Source organism: Aulonocara stuartgranti (assembly GCF_965226115.1).
Source record: "Aulonocara stuartgranti genome assembly, chromosome: 2".
NCBI lineage: Eukaryota > Metazoa > Chordata > Actinopteri > Cichliformes > Cichlidae > Aulonocara > Aulonocara stuartgranti.
In genome coordinates this window covers 35,160,931-35,185,094 of record NC_138940.1, presented here as the reverse complement: position 1 = coordinate 35,185,094, position 24,164 = coordinate 35,160,931, and the positions used below count along the sequence as shown (strand labels likewise).

The 24,164-nt window shown below is 43.4% G+C and overlaps 2 protein-coding genes across 4 annotated transcripts in view; one reads left to right on the top strand and one right to left on the bottom strand.

Annotated features, from left to right (window-relative positions):
- Positions 1 to 24,164, top strand: part of mrpl11 (mitochondrial ribosomal protein L11) — a 62,303-nt gene that overhangs the window by 20,876 nt on the left and 17,263 nt on the right. Inside the window, exon 2 of the mRNA XM_082555202.1 lies at positions 1,928 to 2,106. Within this exon, the coding sequence (XP_082411328.1) occupies positions 1,984 to 2,106 (123 nt within the window). The 5' untranslated portion in view covers positions 1,928 to 1,983. The remainder of the gene's footprint in view (positions 1 to 1,927; positions 2,107 to 24,164) is intronic.
- Positions 11,765 to 23,666, bottom strand: tmem265 (transmembrane protein 265). Of its 3 annotated transcripts, none has more exons than XM_082555119.1 (2): positions 23,298 to 23,666; positions 11,765 to 14,806 (listed from the first exon to the last, which is right to left on the bottom strand). In XM_082555119.1, exon 2 carries the CDS (start codon positions 14,802 to 14,804, stop codon positions 13,740 to 13,742), a length of 1,065 nt encoding a protein of 354 aa, XP_082411245.1. In that variant the 5' UTR covers positions 14,805 to 14,806; positions 23,298 to 23,666; the 3' UTR covers positions 11,765 to 13,739. The 3 variants fall into 3 exon arrangements, with proteins under 3 accessions (XP_082411245.1, XP_082411246.1, XP_082411244.1); XM_082555120.1 differs by lacking the exon at positions 23,298 to 23,666 and adding an exon at positions 17,921 to 18,163; XM_082555118.1 differs by lacking the exon at positions 23,298 to 23,666 and adding an exon at positions 17,589 to 18,009.

Below are 24,164 nucleotides of genomic sequence, written 5' to 3'. Positions count from 1 at the left end.
AAATTGCTCTTTCTGTCTACTCCTTGTTATCAATGAAGCTGTTGCCAGTAATTGCCGTAGGAATGTAATATTCCGCCTAAAGAGCAGCTCAAAATTGTGTCTTTTCCTTTCAGATTACTTTGGCTTTGATTTGATTATTCACAGCAAAAGCATTAAGCTAGCTCTGATTGAGGCTTTTCATGCAGCCTTGAACCATGTTTTCCTGCTTCTGCGCTGTTAATGCAGCTTCATTCCTTGACTCTAATGTAAATTGTGCTGGATGAAACGCACAGTCAGTGCAGTTTTGTTGCCTTATGTAGGTCAGTTCTTCTCCAGCGTTCACTGCTTGGCCTTGTGATGAGTGATTTCATTTTGCGAGGGAACTGCAGTTTTATTATTCATACTCCAACAGAGATTGGAGTTGCGGTGCATTAAAGCATGACGTTGTCATTTCCCCGCTCGTAGAGGCGTTATTCCCTTTGCTCCAAATTGGAATTAAACCCAACATGTGATGCTGGCCCTAACTGTTTAGGAACAGCAACCCTCACCACACTGTTAAGCCTCACTCTCTGTGGATGGTGCAGTGTGTCATTTTATTGGTCAGTTACTGTGTTTTTTTTCCCCCTCTGTCAAATTGATGTTTGAGTTATTTAGCTAAGCTTGCCAGTTAAGCATTCATGACTTTTTCATGAGTCATTGTTTGATAACAGAAGTGGCTTTTCTCACTTCAGATTTAATGCATACTGGTTCTCTGCATTTTTTAACTGCCTCCAAAATTGATCTGACTGCCAACAATTTTCTACAATGAAGTAGCTGAGCACATTAGGTGAGTACTGTGAAATTGACCTCAGAAAAGTAGCAGCGTATGTGAGTCACATTGTAAAGACAGCTATTCAGGGAATCCAGACTAAATGGATTCTATTTGGAACTCTTTCTGCAGCGTGCGTATAACCTTAATGCCCTTACAAATATTGCCTCACAGTGGCTGCACTTTAACGGCTGCTGGATAATCAGCAATCCACACAGAATCGCAACTTTTCTTGGGTGTAGCTTCCCACTGTTTGTTGCTCTGAAGCAGCGTGAGGTCCCATATATCTTTCTGGTACTGTCTCTTCTGTTGATCTAATTGGATACCCTCTGTTGCCTACAATGAATCATTGCTGGACCCCTTCCCTCCCCTCAAGTACTTATTTTTATTGAATGCAGGGTTCCCCTGAATCACAAGTCTCAACTTTAAAACTTGTATTTGTCCCTTGGCTCCAGTCAATGATCTCCCCCCAACCCCCCCCCTACAGCTGTGTCAGTATCACTTTTATTCCAGCAGGGGATAATAAGACTCCTTTTATGTCTTTTGCTTCCCCAGAGAAAGGCCAGGAGTTCAGGCCATTCTTCCCACTCTGCTAATTGTCTCCTGATTTGGCAAATGCATTTTAAGGTGGAATGAAGAGAGCCGACCCCTCTTTGCATTCGTACGAGGCGGTGACACATCCGCACCTTCTCAGTGTATTTTTATGAATACACATCCCTCTTCTATCCTTGACCTCTACAGATGCAGGGGAAGCTTTGACGGAGCACAGACAGTTAAGTCTCAAACAGAAGTGAGGCGATGGAGGCGTTTTTGGCATGCACTCCATGATTTTTTCTTTTTTCTTCTTAGTGAAGTTTAAATCCTGCTAGTTCTTAGGCTCTCCAACGTGGCAGGCATCTCACTCAGCTGCTGATCCACACTGCAAACACCTCCAGGAAAGTGGCTCTAACTGAGCCGATCGAAGGCAAAGATTTTTTTAATTACTCGCCCGCTGCAGAAGGGAAAGGCTCGGGTTTTGCCTCTGGGTATTCGTATCGACTTGGGTGTATGATGTTTTAATGAGCCTGGCGTGTGAATGATTTGTTGCTGTTGTATATGCTCGAAAAACCTAATTTGTTTGTTTTTCTTGTGCATTTTCAGTGGATGGATTCTCAGTTGACTTGGAGGAAGATTTAAGACTTTCCAGACAGACCAGGATGTCAAAGATCTCCAAAGCAGCCAAGGCCGTGAAGAAATTGGATACAGGCAATGTAATCCGGGCTATAGTGAGGTCAGGACAGGCTGCCCCTGGACCTCCGCTAGGCCCCATTCTGGGACAGGTAAAATTACTCCTGATTTCACTTCTTGTTCTATCTGTTCGCTCTGAGTAATCACAAGTATTAACTTAATTGAAGGAGCAGTGCTTCATTTTATCAACCGACCTTCTGAACACAGCACTCATTAACCGCAAAGCAACCCGATCCTTTCCTATTTTCACTTTGCCAGTCACATAGTTGCCTCTCTCCCCTCAGTCACCTCATCGTACATCCCCACCTCCACCTCCTTCTCCTCCCTATTCATATTCCCATTCTTATTCTAGTCGCACAGCTCTATTGTGCAGGTGGGTGCCACACACTGCCTCAGTCTGCAACTATTTTCTCACAGTTTTCAGGCCAAACACACCAACACCTCCACCCACAGCAGCACCTGTCCATATACATTAGCCTCACTCTTTACAAGCCGGCTGATGAAAAGGGATTGAACCTGCGAAGGTTTTGTCTTAAATTCTTCTGTACTTCTTTCTGCTTCAATTGCTCCACAGAGACAGCTGAGGTAGTCTTGTTTTTTATTGCTCGGGGATGCACCACTACAACTTTTTCCCCACTGATGCCAATTCTGACTAGAAAAATTTATGAATTGGCCGGTACAATAATAAAATAAGTCAGCAGTCCTCGAGCAATGAGCAATGATCAAAGTGAAGAGAGCGGGTCAGAATAGCAGAGGCAGAATTTACTTGGCCATTCACTGCTGATGCTCTGTTCATTAACCTCCTCTTTGTTTCTGATCACAAAATTGCATCTGCGTTGAATTTTTCTTGTAAAGTTTAGATTTTATTTTATGCCATAAAAGGTTCTATCTGCTGCAGCTTTAATAGCCATTGAGGAATTAAAGTTTAATTGTCCTTTGAGAGATAGAAAGAAAGCAACCCAAAGGCTCATTCTCTACATACAAATGGTTCAGTTAGCCTCTTTAATGGACAGTACTCATCAGCCGTGGATGCTGTTGCACACTTGGAAACCAGATCAATTCTCACAGCTAATCCATCTCCGTGACATAATGACGACACTCAGACAAGAGAATGGAAAAATGTGCATAATTGCCAGAAAAGCGAGCGCCACATGATTTATAATATCACGGAAGGTAGCTTTATAAGTGAAATCAATCGAAAATATCGTATTTCTCTTAGATGACATCATCAATAGCTGCACCATTACTGTAGCTCTTCTATATTCTGTTGTCACCAGTTGAACAACATTAACCACAACATAAAAATCTGGTGGCTGCGCACTGCTTCTAATAGCTTAAATGCAGGTCATTCATTTACTTACCAGGGTTAGTAACGAATAGCTTAACTTAACCTGGTCTCTATGACAGGCCAGGACTTACATTTGGGGCTTAAACCCCAAAGATTTTAGATCATTTTAAACACTTTTCTCTATGACAAATATTTTCTCCTATTTAATAATAAAATAAGCTAACTTGATCCGCAAAGATAATGACAACACACTAACAAAAATGTTGTGTCTTCCTCCCCCAACCCCAACCAGTCGTGGCAGATGGCTGCCCCTCCCTGAGCCTGGTTCTGCTGGAGGTTTCTTCCTGTATAAAGGCTGTTTTTCCCTCCCACTGTCGCCAAAGCGCGTGCTCATAGGGGCTCATATGATTGTTGGGGTTTTCTCTGCTTTCTTTGTGATAATGTAGGGTTTTTGCCTTACAATATAAGTAACCTTAAGGCAACGGTTGTTGCAATTTGGCGCTATGTGAATAAAATTTAATTTAATTGATAAAATTGTTTTTACGCTAAAAAGCCAAAACTTTTAACATTTTGGCATCCTGATCTCACACTTTATGTGTTTGATTAAAATATACAATCCTATTACACAGCTTGAATGCTAGATTTTTGATGTTGATGCAGTAGCGTTTTGATCACTGAGAAAAAAACATTGGTCAGTGTTTTTCTTATAGATTTTCATGTAGCAAAGCACACAGTTGCTGCATTTTTTTTTTTTTTTTGGCTGGATATGAATCTCCCATTCACACCCCAAACGTGCTCTACTTGATTGAGATCTGATTTTGATATGGCACGACCTTTCTGACATGGTGCGTTATCGTGTTGGAAGCAGCCATCAGAAGACGTGTACACCCTGGATATAAAGGGATGGATATGGTCAGGAACAATACTGTACATTTAAATGATGCTCATTTGGTATTAAATCTCTACTTGCCTGAACCATTGATGCAAGCCAGGATGGATCCTTGCTTTCACGCTGTTTATGTCGAATTCTGACACAGAAATTGTAACTCGTCAGACCAGGCGATGATTTTCAAGCCTTGTATTGTCTAGTATTGGTGAACCCCTGCGAAGTCTAGCCTCAGTTTTCTGTTCTTAGTTACTGGGTTGACACCCTCTGCGCTCTTCTGCTGCTGTAGCTCGTCTGCTTGTGTTGTGCGTTCAGAGATGTTGTAACAAATGGTTATTTGAAGACACTGTTTCTTTCCTGTTATCTTGAAGCAGTCTGGCCATTCTCCTCCGGCCTCAACAATGCATTTTACCCACAATTGCTGTTCACTGGATATTTTCTCTTTTTCAGACCATTCTCTGTAAACTGTAGAGATGGTTTTGTGGGAAAATTGCGGTATTCTGAAATACTCAGACGAACCTGTCTGGCACCAACAACCACGCCATGTACAAAGTCACTTAGATTTCGGCAGGTTGTCTTGACCATGTCTACATGTTTAACTTTTTCTCCCTTACATATGACACTTGACCCCTTTACTCTTAACGACACATCAGTATATATGAATAAAGTCGTGACTTAATGACCATCAGCTTTTCCGAGGGTAGCTCTAGTAATCTGTGTAGGCAGAGCTCACTCCCACTAACCTTTGACATGTCATGTGATTAGATATCTGTATTAATAAGCTAATGAGAATTTCCTTCCAACATAATATCTGTATTGTTTCTATGCAGATGACAGAATTTTTTCTCCCCTACAGTCTAGTGAGTTTTTCAGTTACTCGATTTTAGAAATGAAAAGGAAGGACTGTCTTAAACCCGCAATAACCGCTCACATGATTTAGTGGAATAAAACTTGTTTCCGGCTTCAGGGCTTCTCGGCTCTACAGAGAAACTCGGCATTGTTAAAGTCATTGCTTCTGGCCTTGATTTAGTTTTGCTGCTCTTATAGTGGTGTTTTACAGTCCCATAATTGATTTAAAAAACAGTGCTGCACACTGCCTCCTCAGCACCAAACAGAAACAGTTGGCACAGTTTGCTCGTGAACTTTTTAAAGCATGTACAACTGAATGGCCAGAAGGAATATTGGATTTTTAAAAACTCCAACTCCAAATGAATGCTATTTATATCCTTATCTGTGGGTTGTGTAAATAAGCAACTGTTTGCTTAGGTTTAGATATATAAACTTGAGAGCTGATAATCGTCACGTTAAGATGTTAATACAGATTTTAGAAAATATGCTTCATTTTTGTAGTACAGCAATGATGATTCCTTCTGGAAAACAAACAATCGTATTCTTTCTGTCCAAAAATAAAGTAAGTGGTGGATCTATGCTTTCATCTGAGAGCACTTTCCGCTGCTCTCTCATTGTGCAAGTGGTTGGCACAGTGGCTGGATCCATATATTTGACTTGACACAGATTTTGCACCAGATGCCTTTCCTGACACAACCCTTCCATTTCTGTGCATTTGGGACTGGCACAAGTCACAAACATTGATCTGGCACAAGGAGTGCTCGGGCTTCTGACCTCCTGAGGAAGGGTTTGTGTCTCCTTGAACCGGAGTGCTTTCGCATGTAAGGCACATATGTTAACCACTGCACCCTGGAGCCACAGGATCTCTGCTTTCATCTACCATCTTTTATCATCTGCTCAGAAATATAGAAGCCAAAATTGAACTGCTACCATGTGTAAGAGAGACTGGGAAAACCCAGTTTTATCCTCTCTTTGCTGTTTACCAGTTAGATGTATAATTGATTTTAAGATTTTTACCGATTATATTTAAAGCTTCCTTCCCCTGCAGCTACACTGGAGACCCTGAGTTCCCCTGAGCTAAAGCTGCGAATTAAGAAACTCGCTCTGGCTGTCAGTCAACTCTAAAGGTCATTGAGATTTTACATCTGGCACATTTAGGGAGCTTCAAAGGTTAATTGAAAATGAACCTTTACAGCTTTCTGTCTAATTTTGTGTCTAACATGAGACATTATAAATTTGAAGCATTTGATTTGAAACTCCTTTTGTTTTTTTTAATAGAAAGATCCGTGTTTGTGACTGACAGTTGACATATTTTTACTGGCAGCTAACCATCAGACATGCATAAAGACTCAAACAATAGCAATCATGTATTTATGAGCAATCATCCTCCTCTCTAACATCTTCTTGTCAGAGTAACGTGAGTATTGATGTATCTGCATCACTGGGGAAAATGGCATTTTTATCTATATATATATATATATATATATATATATATGTTTTTTTTTTTTAGTTTTCTTCTCCCTGAAAGCACCGTTTCCTTTCCCAAAGATGTTACGGTTCAAATTTGCTACCTTTAAAGATGCTTGGATTTTTGGAAACTCACTCTGACGCCGAAACTAAGAATAGTGGTTTCTTTACCAGCCTCACCAAGTATGCAGTTTCGTCTTCTCTGCCTGTCTTTGTTTGTATGGCCTGTTTCACCTTTGAACACTTGTTCCTCGCTGTATCTTGTCAGAATATTCTGTTTGAGCACGAACTGTGTTAAATAATGCATACGAGACTCCACTGAGTCTATTTTATGCGATTAATTTGAGATTTTCTTACTTTCTCACACCACACTTGGTTTTTATTTTTAAAGCTTTCTTTTTAACCTCCACATTTAAAGGTTTTGATTTCATGGTTGCAGTATAAATACGCAGTAGCTGCAACATGAGACAAATGTAGTTCTATTTAGGATTCAAGGTTATATATCTGTATATTATATACTGAATCAATACCTTAATCTCACACAACGTACAGTGTCATCAGATAGGATACAGTGAGCTCCAGTGACTGTTTATAACTCAACTGTTATAAAAATACAACACCTACAGTTTTTGTTAATTTATTAATTTATTTAAGGCTGCAAAGTATGGTAACTTGGTAACAAAATGGATCTAGCTTTTGTTGTGCTGTTTCTGGAAATAGTACTTTGGTGCAGGAACAGCAGGAGGGTACTGGACTGGAATCCAGTATTGGGGTCTTTCTGTGTGGGAATTGATTTTCTTCCCATATTTGCATGGATACCCCAGCTTCCTGCCACCATCCAAAGACATGCATGTTAGATTTACTGGTAATTTATAAATTGATATAGATGTAAATGGTTGTCTGCCACTCTGTGTTAGACTGTGATAGACTCTGCCTCTCACTGCATGAGCACTGTGTTAACCTCCAGCCCCCCATGACCTTGAATTGGATAGGTGGAAGACAATGGATAGATGAATATAATGTAAATTGATGCCATCAACAGGTTTTTGGATTGCAATTTTGAAGCCTTGTATGGTGCATTTTTGGTCCGGCTATCCTGGTATAATTGGAGCTAGTCTATATTTACACAGCACGGTTGACCTGGGAACTTATCAGCTAATGGTAGAAAACCACTTTACTTTGCTAAGAAGGGTCATATGTAAATCTTTATGATATTAAATGGGGTGCTAATTTTGGCTACTTAATTTGGGCTTAAAACAAAAACTATGTACCTGAACAACTGAACATTACGGTCCTGGAGTCTCACTCATCCGTCAATGAAAATAACCACGCCCCTAAATCTAGAATAAGAAATAGACTCATCTGACCTGGAAACCTTTTTCCAATCATTTGTCCACTTTTGGTGAGTCTGTGTGAATTGAAGCCTCAGTTTCCTGTTCATAGCTGATGGGTGTGGTCTTCTGCTGCTGTAGCTCTTGTGCTTCAAGGTTCAATGTTTTGTGCATTTGATGCTCTTCTGCATAGTTTGGTTGTAACTTGGGGTTATGAGTTACTACTGCCTTTCTACAAGCTGCAAACAGTCTAGCCATACTCCTCTGACCTCTGACAATGACAAGTGTTCAGTGGATATTTTCCCTTTTTCAGACCTCTCTGTAAACCCTAGAGATAGCTGTGTGGGAAAATCCAAGTAGATCAGAAGTTTCTGAAGTACTCAGAACAACCTTTTTGCCATTTACAGCCATGCCGTGTTCAAAATCACTTTAATGACCAGTCTTGCCAATTCTGACGTTAAGTTTGAACTTTGTCTTCACCGTGTCTACGCGCCCTAAATGCTGCCATGTGATTGACTGACTAAATCTTAGTTTTATAAAGCAGTTTAACCGGTGTACCTAGTAAACTGTGCGGTTTAAACACTTTGCGGAATATTTAAATAAGAGAATTTAATTCCCATTAACCTCTGTACATTTGTCATGAATAGAAAAATTGACTATACAGACCAGAAATTTAAATCCCTGTGGGGGGTTGTGTGCTTTTGGAGGCATGCCCAAGTGGCCCTTTGAGGAGCTGGGATACTTTATGGGTGGTATTTGTCACTAATTTACAGTTTTGATTAGGCACAATTAAAAAGGCCATGTTTTTTTTTCTTTCTGGAATTCTTTAAGGTCACTAATACACTGATGACGAAGACACTTTTATCCAAACAGCCCTGGGTTATCAATTTTTGACTTTCATTTTTACAGCTCTTACTGAACAAATCTGGGGATGTTTTTCAGGTATAAATTTAACAGCAGATAGTGTAGGGCTTAAGGGATTAAACTGCATTGCTGTCAGGACCTCTATAGTAAAAGGGAGGTTGTTATTTCCATCTGCAGTAATTTGTGTTTGGCTCTGTTCCCCAACTTTTCATAAACATGCAGAAAGCCAGACCAGAGGAGAGCAGCAACAGTAAGACCCGAGCAGATAACAAAGCAGCCCTCATACTGACAAACAGCTATGACATCAGTAAGGTCAAACACACATGAGGGTGGAACTAGGAAGGAGGTGGGTTGCAAAGCAGCTTGATGCTCTGGGTAGACAAAACTTAAATAGTGTGCCCTATATAAAGCTTACAAACTGGCTGAATCTTTTGTATCAGACCAACTTCCAGAACGGGATTAAATTTAGTAATAACCAAGTAAATTTACTTACTGTAGTGCTACATCGAGGTATAGTGAAGAGTTAATTGTACTTTTGACAAATTCCATTTTATTTCCACATATCTTCATTTCAAATTTATAACACTTTTTACTCTGCTGCTTTTTTAGCTTTACTTTCTTTGCAGATTTAATAAAGGATGTGATAGGATGAGGAGCTCAAAGTAGAGCTGCTGCCTCTCCAAAACGAAATGAGTCAGCTTACATGGTTTAAATATCTGTCTAGGAGGCTTCCTGGACACTTCTTAGATTAGATATTTCAGGCCAACAGGAAGAGGGACCCAGCGAGACCTGACACTCGCTGGAAAGATTGTCCCTCGGCTCGCTTGGGAATGCCCCGGTGTCTCCTCTGTAGACCTAGACCTAGAGGCAGGGGCTGAGGAGGGTGGTGTGCTTAGAAAAAGGAGAACGGATGCAGTCAGGAAATTAATCATAATACATTACTTGGTTTAGTGCGACTAGCAAATTATAAAGTAGCAAATGATCCCCCATTTGTAACAGCTGCACCACGGATGAATGATTACACGCAGATGCAACAATAAGCATAATCTAATTCGGTGTTATTGTGAAACAGACTACCCTGCATAAATTACACTTAAGTTGATTTTGATGCTTAATTGATGCTCATACTCATGATCCAGTCATATTTACTTTAACAGGGAGATGCTGGCATTATTTTTTTTTCTTAATATTTTCCTCCCACACTTTTTAGAGTGCAGTATAATACAGAACTGCAGCAAATCTTCAAATTTGAAAAAGTGTAATTATCAGCAAATTGGCACTAATTGATTTGACATAACGATTTTTTTTAAATTCTCAAAGTGGTTAGTATCTAACTTTCTATTAAGTGGCAGATCATTTCGACCTTTGTTCTTTTTTTCTTTTCTTTTTTTCTTTGACTTTATGTAATTTCGGCATTACGTAAATGTCACCTTAACGTCTGAGACCTGTATTAGTATGCGTTTGTCTCCACTATTGCATTGCATATCATAAGAGTCTCAGATTCTTTTGCATCATTTCTTTCTGTTAGAGTATACTTTGAAGTTCTCTCCAAAAGCAGCATTGCTGATGGTGTGTGTGCTCTGATGAATGATTTAGACATCTGTCTGTTAAATGTGTCTCTTTTTTTTGCCAGAAGAGATGGGCATGAGCTCGTAGGCATACTGTAGCTGTCGCCGCATCAGGGGTAATGAGGTGAGATGGGCTGCAACGAAGTGCTCAACCAAGCAAAACAAAGCCATATGTTTGTCTAAAGGTGCCGCCTTCTGGACTGTTTGAGATGTCATTGTTGTCGAAGCAGCATGTTGTGTGTATTTGTCTCTGTCTGTTCTCTTGTTCCATCAAGCTCACTGTGTGTGTGGAGCAAACGCTAAATAAATGGCAGTCAGCAGCCACTCTGCTTCAGGCAGTAGCCCCGTTCCTTTAATCTTAGCCAGCCTCTCCCCCTCAGCTTTTTTTTTTTCTCCTTGTCTCTAACCACTCTTGACAGGGGAAGTGCAGAGAGGTAGGCTGCCTGTCGGCTGCAGGGCAAATTTAAACAAACGAGAAAAATAAAAGAAGGAATACAAGACAAAAAAAGGGAAAAGTGACAGCTCTGGTACATGAGAATAATTACAGGCTAGAGTGAAATCAGCACAGGCGAGAGGAAGGGAAGGATAAGGAGCACCGGAAAGAGCGGCAAAAGAAGAATGGAAATAGGTGCGTAGCTCGAGCACTTTTCTTCAGGTTATGGGAGTTGGTGGGAGCTGAGGGAAAATGCTGAGCATTGTATTCAGAGTCTAACAGGTGTAACAAATTCTAGGAGGTAGTCATTTGCAGAGGCAGCTGCCTATGTAGCTGCTGCTTTTAGTATAATAGAAATATGAAGAGGTGCCCAACAGGGACTGCATCCAGAATGCATGTGTTTGAAATGTAGAGTGGGCAAAGTAGAGGGAGATGAAAGAAAGAGGGTAGGCGAGAGCTGGATGCTGTCTACTACACTCGATATCCCTCTGTGGTTTTTCCTTAAAAGTGTATCTGAACTGGAGAAAAATTCCCCACAGAAACTTTAAATGAATTTCTTTCTGTGGTGAAGCATGTACATTAGTCTTAATACATCCTGTAAATGCAGCCTGTAAATCAAGCATAAAGCAGCGAGAATGAGCACTTGCATTTTGACAGATAGCCTCAATTTCAATTAATAGGACCATTAAAGCTCAGAGGACAGGCTGATGGGTGCATTCATAGCCGCTGTGAGCAAAGAGCCAGTTCTCTCTGAAAAACATCACACGCATTTACTACAACTCTTGACATGCGCACCCCATCACATCAAGACTTCTCCCTCTCTCAGCATTAACGGCAGACAACACAACAGCACACTCAAGGATTACCGCGAGAGGATCCGAGCTGATGGGGCCGCTGGCATAATTGTGATAAATGACGGCCTTTCGTCAGTGTGCCGCTCCATGGAGCAAAGAGCGCGCTGTTGTGCCGAGAACATTTCGGGAGGCTTCCATTCGCTTAACCAGTTCAGCATGAAGACAACATAAAAACATGCAATTTCCTGTGACTGCACAATGAGAGCTGATTGACTTTAATATAGTGGAGGTTTTGCAAGGAGGAGGCGATTATTTGCCTCTGAGGTCTCTTGGACTTGAATAATTTGGACCGACTCCTTCTGTTTGTGTGTGTGTGTGTGCGCGCGCGCGCGCGCGCTTTTCTGCCAATAATGCCTCTTTGTAATGGCCAATGAACTGTCAACACTAGGCGACTATGAAATACTTTATTAGTTTGCGGTCTGTCCTGGAGGTGTAGCTGAAAACAGCTGTGGAATAACTTCACAGTATACACATGGCATATGTCCAAGTTCCACATGGTACACATAATGTGTACGACAACCCAGGGGCTCGTTGCACCATGAGGAAACAAGGCACTTGACTGTACTGTACATCCTTTACGCCTGCCGCTCTGAGCCACACTCCAACGTTTGCCCGGCATCTTGATAAGTTTGTGAATGAATGGATTCACCCATTTTTGAAATGGAATTAAAAAGATGATTCTTTTTTTATATATATAAAATGAAAAAAGACATTTGACGGTTGGATACATGGCTGGAATGAATGACACTTTAGGACAAGAAGAGATCACAAAAAACACGAGTTTTAAATGCATTTTGAACCTCTAAAGGGATTACTTACATTGGTATTCAGTCTTGGTAAACAATTTAGTAAAAAAAGAGCTCTACTGTACACAAAGATGACACAAAATGCTCGATGCCCACCTTTAAGCCCAGCCGATGAAAGATTGCATTACTGCAAACAGCGTCTTTTGTAGCTGGCTACTTGACTTGCGTACATTTTGTTGTTTGTTAAAATTGCTGCTGGATGATTTAAACAGGAAACGGTAGTGAAGTCTACCTAACTGATGTGCATTTAAGTTAGATAAAACATGCCATACAAATTGTAAACAAAGTTTAGAGATGTTCTACGGTGATGCCCGTGAGTCTGCAGGTTTTCACTCCAACTAAATGACAAAGTGACTGATTCCTCTCATTAACATTTTCTTTCAGACAAGACAAACTAGTACATAATATCAATGAGAGAACAACCTTGGTGCAGGGACCCTGCAGAATATATCTGGGAAGTCATGGGAAAATTAAATCTATTATAGAATACAAGAGGGGGAAAAAATCTGAGATCCTCATCCTATTACAATATTGTGAAAAACTGTATAATTGTACCTCTTCGGGCATGTAAAAAAAAAGGAAATCTTAAAGTAGAATCACCTGCAATCGTGATTACTTTGATTTAAAGGGTCATCAGGTTAGACTGTGCATTAACATACTGAAGCACGGTGAAGAGTTCTTAGTGGTAGATGGCTTTTGAATGTTGGCTCTGTGGTATTGAAGGAAAAAAAATGAATCACCACTTCTGTGTATTAAAGTTTTCGCTGTTTCTCTGCACTGTGAAGTGAAGTGAGAAAATGTACGCTGAAAGGTCAGAAGCTGTGTTTTGGCATCTAATGGTCTTTTGGCAGAAGAGAGTCGAGTCTGATTTTTTTTTTTTTTTTTTTTTTTTCCTGAAACCTCATGAATCTGTGCAACAAATTTCTGTTTCTCGCCCCTAAACAGCTGCAATGAATCAGTGATAGCAGATATTTATCAGGAAAGCAGAATTCTTTAAAAAAGGGGGGAAAAAAACAAATCTGACAATGCAATTCCACAAACGTGATGACAGCGAAATCAAGATTAAACCACGATGAACAATAGCAGACTTCAGCACACATTTCTGAAAAAGTCTTTACAATCTGACAGATGGGTTCACAGTGTTGACTTTTAAAAATACACATCCACAAATCACGGCACTGCTTTTAGAGTTATTCTGAGCACAACAAGATGTGCACAAAGCCAAACTTGCCAAATGCAATTCCACAGTTCTGCATTATAACCTCCGCTGTTGTACTGAAATTCAGTACAGTTATCTGTTTGGATGTGATACCAGCGTGAATTTTCACTGTGGTTGTGGTGCACGCCTGTGTGCACGCGTGCACGTTCAGAGTGATTCTCTAAAGTTCATGGGAGATGAAAGAGGGTCCTAAAGGCGTCGCTGTGGGCTCCAGGCTGACGTGGGAGAGCGAGTGGCTTTGAGAATGAGACAGTGTGTGATAATTAGAGGGAGGAGCTTTCCCCTGGGCCTGGCCCTCTCCCTGCTCTGTACCCGTGTTTGGCAAGGTCGAGTCTCCCGGTTCTGCTCCTGCCACAGTCCCGCCTCCTGCAGCACCGCGCTCCTGTTTATGTCTCTCCCAGGCTGAGTTCAGCTTCACAGCCAGAGCCAGCAGGTTCTTGCCCAGAAACACAGTGGACACGCGGGGGTCCCTATACCACAGCATCCCTGCACCCCTCAGGGCTAAGGTGAAAATATTGATAGTGACCAAGCTAAGCCAAGGGTACAAAGCCTCCTTGCGGGGTCCTCTCTGTCCTGGCAGACCAGTGGCTCCCAGCTCTGTGAGTGCCACACACGGCAGCAGCAGCAGGAGGGCATAGCAGTAAAAGAAAACCAGACCCTCAGCCCAAATGGGCAGCCTCTGCTCTACAATCCCTCCAGTACCGGCTGCAGACCCTCCTTGGGCTTCCCACAGCCCCGCCTGCAGGTCCAACACATCCAGCAAGTCAACCACCACCCAGAGGAGCCGGCCCCGCACCTCCTGCTTCCTCCGCTGCGGAGTCATGTGGTCAGCTCCTGTCAGGATGAGAAACAGGGAGGGTAGACAGATGGACAGCAGCAGCGTCAGGGTCTTTCTGGCCAGAGGATCAGGTGGCCGACGCTCCTGCCTGTAGTTGTGGCAGACGAAGAAGAGCTTGAGCTGGAGCAGGGACAGGAACAGGAACCAGAGGGCGTTGGCAAATCCACGCCGTGGCGACCGCGCCTCAGACACCACGCCAGCTGAGACGAAGCGCAGCGCGAGCAGGAAGCCCAAATCGCCCAGCAACACTGCCACATATTGCCACACGCTAGGTCCTGAAAGACCCCGAGCTCCCAGCATGCTCTGCTCCAGCAAGTAGAGGTCCACCACTGCCATCGTGCTCACCGTGACCAGGGTTGATACGCACACCTGGGGCGTAGGCACCATGCCTGAAAGAGAAATACACAGATGCACTGTGGGAAATCTGTTGCATCGACAAAATTCAGAGTCTGCTCACATCGATGTGCTTGGTGCCATCTGTCCCCAGTAAAGCCGACAAATCTGCAGGATAAGAACATGCTTGTTTTTTTTGTTTTTTTATTCCTCCCCTGAAAACAAACATGTAAAACAATTTAATGCTGGTTGCTATGGTTAAAGACAATAGCTGCAGAGTAAGCAGTGAGAACCCTTCATCTTTGGCCAGAGCTACATCCACCCTGGCTGCTCAAGCTGGGAAGCCTATTAAATTGTTTTTTCTTCCCCTCTGCAGCTCTTTGAATTAAACAGTCTTCATTTTCCATAAAGGTCCTAACATTGCTGCTGTTTCGAAGTTCTCAGCTGTTACTTTTTTCTGTTTATTGTTTCTGATCCTTTTTTTTCTCAGCTTATTCATTATTAATTAATTGCATTCAGGCGCAGCTAGGTGCCCTGTCAAAGCCTTTTCTTTGTCTCTATAGCGTGCCGTGTTTATTCTCATACTGTGCTGCAGCCTTTAATCATCCCAAATTCCCCTATCATTTCGGATGAATATTGATATTTTTGCTATTTGTTCAGAGATGCGATCGTCTCGTGTCGTTGTGTACACACTGTGCATTCGTGTGAGTGCAGGCTGGCAATGCTAATTTGGCTGAAAATGAGGTTTCACGTTATTTTGTCACAGCTCCTATCTCAGCCACAGACAGTATAAACCCCAGTATTGATTTCAGCATGAGAAATAATCACTGACTTTACAGTGCAGTCGAACCAATGTCTCTTTATCGTATTTAGCTGAAAAGCACAGCACACACCACTGGACTGTCTGTTATCTGCCCAGCACCACTCCCGGGTGTCAACCCATCAACCGGATCGATGGCATTATAATATAAAATCATTACCAGCTCAGATGTGTCCTAACAGCAACAGTTGAGCGTGATCGAGCGAGAGATTGTCAGCATGATCGCGGCCTCTGAGAAAAGTCTCTCCGTGAAAAATGTGTATTGATATCTTGCCGATGGAAGACACATCACTTCCCCCACTGTAAGACTAACAGGAGCTCTGCCATCGTTGAAGAGGGCTGAAGAACTCCACTGGGTAAAAAAAGGGTTTTGAGATAGTGTGTGTGTGTGTGTGTGTTGGGGGAGGAGAGTGAGAGAAAGAGGAGAATAAGACTGCAAGTGAAAGATTAATAGGCCTTTTGGCTGTCTACATGCCTAATAAAGTGTTACTGCATGATGGTAATAGTTCATAAATAAGCTCAGGGGGAGAGGGGGGGGAAGCGATGAAGAAGGAAAAGAGTCAAATGCAGATAGAAAGTGACTTCCACCCACTTACATGAACGCGTGCGTTTCACGAGCCTGCTCGGTCTGGATGAATCCAGATGCATTCATCACGGCGACTATTGAAGAATCACAGACATTAAAGGTTTGTTCTGAATCCGATGAATCAAAGAGATGAGGAAAGGAACTATCTCGACTGATTAATCTCCCCGGAGGGACGGTGGGAGGACAGGCGTGGATCATGCCAGCAATGTCTGATTGTCTGTGAAGCCTTTTGTCTCACCGCACACGGAAACTTGATTATCATTTCCACAAAATTGAATAAATTTCACCAAGCCGCAGATTGAGAGGATATTGGAATTTAAATTTGTTTCCTGGGGGACAACCCCAGCCTGCAGGAGAGGAGCAGGAGGAGGAGGGTTGAAGAAGTTCACATCTACAGTTGCAGCCGGCTTTCAGGAGGTCGTGGCTTTCGGGTTATTCCATAGGCACCTTAAATTTTTACCCTGCAAATCTATCCGTCAGCCGGCGTTTATGTTTTGACTCCCTGTCAACGGGGTGTAATTTATTCTGCTCTGAGTGAGAGACCGGGATGACAGCCCGCGTGTCCACTCAGCTCATCAATAATGACCAAATTCATCATTCTGCTGTCTGGGAAGTGACACTGCTGTTGACAAGGTGAGGCAGCCTATTCCACTGTAAGCATGAGTGATGGCACATAATAGTGTGCAGCTTAAATATTTGTGTATTAGCATTAAAAATCCATTTTTTCCCAGAAATGTATCCACCTCTTGTCTTCCTCACATAAGGCATGAGTGCATATTGAATAGGTAATCATCCAAAAAGCACTTCAATTCTTTCCAACACACACACACACTGACGGAAATGAAGCAAAGGGGGTGGGGTTGCCACTTGCATTTGTTTCCTATTAATACTAGGTGATTCCCGGTTGAACACAAATGCATGTAGAGCAAAGATTAATTTGTCTGCACCTACAGATCATCTCCATAAAACACCCACCGCGGAGCAGTAATTTTCCTAACAGACAAAAATTCTTCACAACTTATCACAGGTGGCACAGGAGCACCAAGGGCATCGGGACAGCATCTGAGCCATTATGTGCAAACCCATTAATTAATAGAGTCAGAGGTGAGCAGCCTCTGATAATGCTGAATAAATCCTCTCCCCAGACATTAAAACATCTGTTGATTTATCAGGTAACAGCCCCAGAGTTTCCCGACGGTCTCTCTGTTGTATTTCTACACAGTTAACACATTTTTCTTTTCTTTCGGGTTGAAATGTGGTTATTTGGAGCTGCCCAGCACGCAGCGCTGCCTTGAGACGTCCTGCATCCTTTAACGATCTCTATTAAAGCGCTTCTCTGCAACACCTGTTTCATAACCGCCCCATTAACAGCAGGTATTGTGGCTTCATCCGAGGATGCCTGTTAGTAAAGTAAAGCAAAGCTTTTAGTTACCCAAACCATTCGTCTTGCACTTGGGCTCGATCTTCCTGGCTTGATTTACAGCAAGTACTGAGGGGTTGTTTTTTGTTTTTTCCACCCCGTTTCCTCCGCCAAGTAGAAGCGCTGTCGGTGACCAGTAAAGTCTTTTTTTTATTGTCGCTGATGAGCCGCGCTCGGCGATAAAAGTCTTATTCTCTCAGCACGGGTGTTTGTATACAGTCAGGCATCAGGAGGGGGGCTCAGGGAGAGGCTGTAAGAGGGCAAAGTCACCGCTACTGCCACACCAAGCAGACTCGAGTTTGAAGGAGCAGAAAAAAAGGAAAAGAAAACGAAACGACTCGTACTTATCAAGATTTCCTCCTCCGTGCAGATCTGGCATGGCAAATCTCTCCTTCTTCGGGCTGCATCCGCGGCTGTTGCAGAGGCTCGATCTGGGTCTGTCGCCTCCCGCAGTGTCGGAGTCTGCTGCTGTCGATTTATCTTTTGAAATAGCAGCGGGGGCAGAGAGCCGTGCAGGGCTGCTGCTGGCGGCTGCTGCTGGCGGCTGCTGCTCGGCCGGGCTCGGGCTGTGCGGAGAAGTCGGTCAGAAGTGGAGCATCAGCGGCGAGGCGATCCCGGCCGATCCTCCCGCGAAGATGGCTCGTGTGAAAAGAGGCAGAGCGGTGCAACAGCGAGGGGAGGACGGGGAGCAACTCACTCACGCTGTGTCCGAGTTTGGTTGTGGTGGTAATTTGTAAGCAGGCTACGTGCTCCAGCACAGACCTCCCACCCTCCCCCGGTTTCCCCTCCTTCCCTCCACCATCAGCTGTGGAAGTTTATCTGGAAGAAGATGCAATGCATATTTTAGAGCACTCTGTCACACCACAGTCTCTGCTTATGGTAATAATGATGATGATGCCACTTGGAGAAGATTAGTTGCATTGTTTGCGAGCAGGCTGATTCCTTATTTACCCTTCTTTGCCTGAAATAAGAGCGGAGGAAGTGGAGCGAGAGATGCTTATAGCCTGTAGACGCATTTAGAGCTCAGAAGGCAGATGTTACAAGTTTAATTAGGCTTCCTTCTGTCTGCTTACTGTCTTAGTCACACAAGGAAATCATTCCTCTGTTGTAGATTAACTCATTACAGCCGGCTTAAAGAGAAGGATTGGGAATTTTCTGGGACGGATCTGCTCAAAAATGAATCGCTTGGAAACTGTTTAAAAATACAAAAAAAGGCGTGTGGCTCATTTCCATGTTGGAGAATTCAATTTCAGCTCCTTTGTCAGCCGCAAATGAAGTTTGAAGGAATTTCACAGTGTCACGTTGTCCTCAAGGTCTTGCTCCTTCGAGTGTATCTGTTGGCACCCCAGCCTGCACTTTGAGCAAAGGCTCGGGTCCTCGGCTCTCTCACTCATGTGGCTCTCAGCGTGCTGGGTTCATAGAGTGAGAGGTTTAATCAGACTGGTGAGAAAAGGGATGGAGAGTCATCCTTCTTGTCAGATTCAGCTCTGCGCTCCGCTGGCTTCCAAGAGAGAAGAGATTTTCCATTTTCCTCACTTCAGCGTTGGTTTTTATGTGTGTGTTCCTCAGCCCTCCTTTTGTTACCACTGCCTCTCTGTCACCCCCATTCTCATGTTTATCCTATTCTCTCCTCCATTCTGCAACTAACTCCCCCCCCCCCCCCCCCCCCCTTCTTTCTTCTTTTTCTTTTCCTTCCCCTGTGGGTGTGGTTGAAGGTCACCGTGCACACTGGCTCACTTTCACAGAGGAAAGAGGGAGAGTGAAGCAGGAAAAAGGACGAGGGGAACAGTGAGAATAGCAGAGGAGCGTGAGGAGCGGGAAGGCTGTCCACAGTACTGTGCACTCATCACTTTTTTGCTTTAGACATGATTGGAGAAGTTTGGAAGGACACATGGGCTCGCAGACTGTCCAAGAATGCTTAAGGCGTCAACAGCGAGCCATGGTCCGCATGCTGACCTCCACAAACATGGCTTTATCCTCGATGTCATCTCACGACCTGAGACGTGCTTGAAAAGAATGCACCACTTCTATAATCAAAGTCAGTGCAGCAGCAGAAGCAGTGATATTGTCTGTTTTATTCCACACATTTGTCTTTCTTGTCAAAGCCAGCACCTACATTACCCACAATTCAGCTTTATTGCCAACAGTTGGGATTCAGTCATGTTCTGCAGGTTGTGGCTAATGAAGCCTGGAGCTGCCGGCCCCCAGCAGAGATGAAGAGTGGGCTGCACAGGTTCATGTTTCCCTGGTGCCACATCACCACATCGCTTAATCTTTAAAGTTCACTACCGCCTTTTAACTCAAGAGACATCTTTGCAAAATATAACTCTTTGGTCATTTTTTTAAATATATAAACAGTGGACAGTTTCAAAACAATCAAGTTGGGTTGTTGTTCACATGTAGAACGCAGGAGGAGGCATGTTCTCGCTACTGGCTCCATTTTTTGTTTTAGGCTGCCTGTGTAGAATGCACAGGGGGCACACACTGCGAGCTCACGACAATTACCTAATCAATTCCTCCTGGTTGTGGACGTCACATGGACTTTGTAATGAGGAGCTGGCTGCATAAAGATCATTAAATGTCTGCTCTGGCCGTGCTGGGCATTTGTGTTCTCAGCATAGCTGGATATAGCCTCTGTGAACTCACTGGATAGTGAGCTTCACTTGTGAGGCATTGACCTAAGCCTTGCCGGCCATCGTCTCCTTGGTGTTTTTGAAAATGAACTTGAAAAATGAGAAGCAGCTGTGACAGAGGCACACTTGCAGAGACTTTTCCATAGCAAGCTGCCACGCCCTGAAGCTAACTCTGCTTTGTTGTTTGTTCTACATGCAACCAATGTATATTTGCAGGTTGCAAGGTGAAATTGGTTGCAAAGACCAAAACAACAACAAAAAAGCCTCCCTGTGTTTGCTTTACAGGTTGTCATGCACACCAAACTAATCTCCAAGCTCTAGAATTGAGAGAGTTGGCCTTCAAAGTAAAAGTTTCACTCTTTGAAATGTCTTGGTTTCAGCAGTAAGCAACAACTTTTATTTTGAACAATCACTTTGCAAGTAGTTGGCAGTTGTTTGCAGACGAGTCTTCTACGCAAACTGCGGGCAAGCACTCCAATCTGCTACTAACCAAGGCAATTGCAGTGAGTTTTTTGATGCAGCAGCGTATATATCTCTGCCACAGAGTTTACCTACTGACAGTCAGCAACTTGCGCCAACCAGTTGTGACTCCCCAGTCGGGAAATGCACATTTCTCCCTACAGATAGGTGGCCCCCAGAGGGTCACTAACTGGTCTGTAGGCCTGCATGATTGTGGCTTAGTAATTGAATCCAGTGGTTCCTGGAGTTTGTTTCAGCAACCGATTGCAGCTAGTTAAGACTACTCATTTTTCCCTAGCAACCAGTGTTTGGTAGGAAGGCACCAACTGGTCTCTAAGCCTGTGGGACTGGATGGGCAGTTAATTTTGTTTTGGAGGGCCGCACCAATAATTTGAACTCAATTCTGTCCAATATTGTTTCAGTTCACTTATAAGCGTATTGGTGCGGCCCTCCGCAACAGTCCCATTTTTTTTATGGAAAGATTAATTGCACAACCTTAGAAGACTTAAAATTAGGGACCGAAACCATAAAGTCATCAGGAGGTCACTGATCAAGTGAACAAGTTTTCTTATCTCGGTATACTTTTTGCAAAAAGGGGAAACCTCTCTTTTCTGGCTCTTGGAAAGAATGCAAATTTAGATCAATTGCACAATAACTTTATCTTTTATATACAGTCTGTGGTTTCCCCATCCCGCTGGGTAATGTCTGGAAAAGTTCATGCCTGCAGTGCATGTGCGAAAAATGGCTTTTATCAGCATTCGCCTTTAAATAACCCCTCTAGAGTGCAAAATTCAATACTGGCTTTCCGAATACTCCACAAGGACAACGCTACTTTTGTCAAAACATTGCTATCAGTTTTTGCTGCAGTCTTATTTTATTCCAGCCTCTGATTTTCTTTCTCTGAGTGTTTTGCCTCCACATGTCACGGTGTCTTGTGATTTTTCTCCAGCGTGGAGCCACAGCTGCCTGCAGTTCAGGCTTCCGCGATCTCGCTGTAGTCTCCACACGTGATTAATCATGTGAAGTGGCAAAAAGCACAACAGTGTCAAGACTGTGAGGGGGACCTAATGGAGTTGAAAATGGGATGTTTTGTCGTGATGCAATCCATTTTGTCGCACCGCCGCCTGCTTTCGCTGTGCCCTCAAACAGCAAATTCTTCTTCTTGTGCCAGGTATAAAAAGTAAAAGCCGTGTCTATTTTAAGCAAAGAGCCACACAGCAAAAACACCACTGAGAAGTTTTGGCTTTTTTTTTTTGCTCTTTGTAATTTGGTTCACTCTGTCAGTTCTGCACTCGTGCTCGTTTGAGGAGCGCTCCTTAGCCCCTTTTGTGCGGGCCTGGATCCTTGCCTCAGCACAGTTCACTGGAGACTGGGGGTGAAAATCGTTTTTATTTTCCACTTTTAAGACTAATCCACTCACTCTGCTGTGGAAAATCAAGTAAAATGCATGTCCAGCGTGAACTTAATTTAGTTTGTGCTGTTTGCTGTGTGCGGCTGTGTCTGTTAGACCTAAAGTGGCCTCGTGCTCAGCCTCTCGCTCTCAGTTACCCTGCAGCGGAGGGGTTCAAGATGAAACCTAATCAGCTGTATGACGCTACAGCGGGGCTGAATGTGATAAAATGCCAACACCGGAGCAGATTAAATGAACGAGTTAATGAAGGTAATGAATGAGAGTGTTTCACACTGAAGAGTTTAATTAACCTCGCCTCCCACCACCCTCTCTCCACTGTAACACCTTTGTCACTGTATCGCAGCCCTCTTCTGTGCCGACCACACAGGGGCAATTTATCGAATGGCCTCTTGTGCCAGGGGCAATAAATCCTCCGTCCTGCCCCAAGGCCTTAACCTGCATCCGTACCCTTTATCTCCATGTTTGCCACGCTTCCATAAGCACAGTACTTTTCTTGACCTATTCCCTCTCTCTTTCTCATCTACCTCCAATCTTCTCCCTCCTCCTCTTCCTCTTCTCTTTTTTCTTTCTTTTCCTTTGTCTCATTTCTTCTTCTTTTTTTTTTTTTCTTGTTCTCTCAGATGCAGAAACACCTGCGACCACACACGGTGCGCACTTCCTCCCCGTCAGCAATCCCCGGCAGCTTAATCTGCACACACACTCACTCTTCAACTGATAGTCTCGTCAGATTAAAATGAGGCTGAAATATTCATGCATAAACATGCATGCACACTCACCCATATTTATGAGGACGTCCCACAGCCTTTGCTTTACTTTTGTCCTATTGTTCGCTTCAGACAAACAAAACCCCCTCTCTGTGCTCAAATATTGACCACGATAGTCGGCCACATTCTGACAACTTTAATACACCTCAGCTGTCTCGCTTTCTCTTTCTTTTTCCCATTCCCATCCCTACTCTTCTTTCTCACTCACTCACACACACACACACACATAGTGCCACACCAGTGCTACATCTTGTTAAAAAGAGTTAGTGAAGCTGAAAGGCCAATCACATTAACACAGAGAGTGTCAAAAAAGACCAGAGAGAAATATGGTGGAAGGGTCAAATCAAACAGACACTTCTCAGATTTTAATTGCAAATGCCTAATTGCTCAAATAATTATGAGTAATCAGACTCGGCCGCGCTGATCTCGAATGCATCATATAGCAATTACTCACCACTGTCGCTGCTGGATTTAAAAGAAAGAAATATCTTCGTAGATTAGCGCTTAATCCCGGTGCCTAGGATCGGAGAAGGCTTTGAAGATGTGCGGCTCAATGTCCTCGTCCACAGCCGCCGCGGAAGACCCCGCCTTGGGTGACGGGCTGCGGCCATTTTATACTGGAGAGCTCTAATCGGTCATGGTGGAGGAGCGAGGATTTATCCAGCAGCTCGGATTCGAGGATGATTAGATGCTCAGATGCAGTGAGAGGGGTTAGCGATTTGGCCAGGGCATGAATGTTGCTGTTCCAGCTCTCCCTCACTGATAAATGTCATGGGGAGTTGGAGGAGCCAACCTTGAACCTTGCTTTCATGGCACGCCAGCCCGATGCTACATTTAAAGACTGGGATTTCAATTATCAATGTGATTCAATCGTGGTTATTACTGCAGTTAGACTATTAAGTAGCCTGAGGGCAAAATAAAACTTCATCTTCAGAGGCTGAGGTACCTGGACTTCTGTGGAAGAGCTTAATTAAAATATGATTACCTGTCTCTGGTGCATACTAAAATGTGTATGGAGCTCAAGGCAAACTGCCTGCTGTCCCAAGAGGATCATATCAAGTGTTGTCAGGCCCTTATTTGCCTTGTTTTCCACCTTTTTAGAATGATTTTTTCCCCCCTGTTTGTTTGAGCCCCTTTTAGCAGCTAAGAGCTGTCTGGTCAGGAAAGGTCACGTGAAGTCTTTGCCTCTGTCTATCTTTAGCGCAGTCCCTTCTCTGTCTGCATAATTTCTCACTGTCTATGCTTAAGCACATTTTAGAAGCATCAGGCATCATCTCTTGCTGGTCAAGGAGCCCATTTCATGGCTTTGTGTGGCATGAAA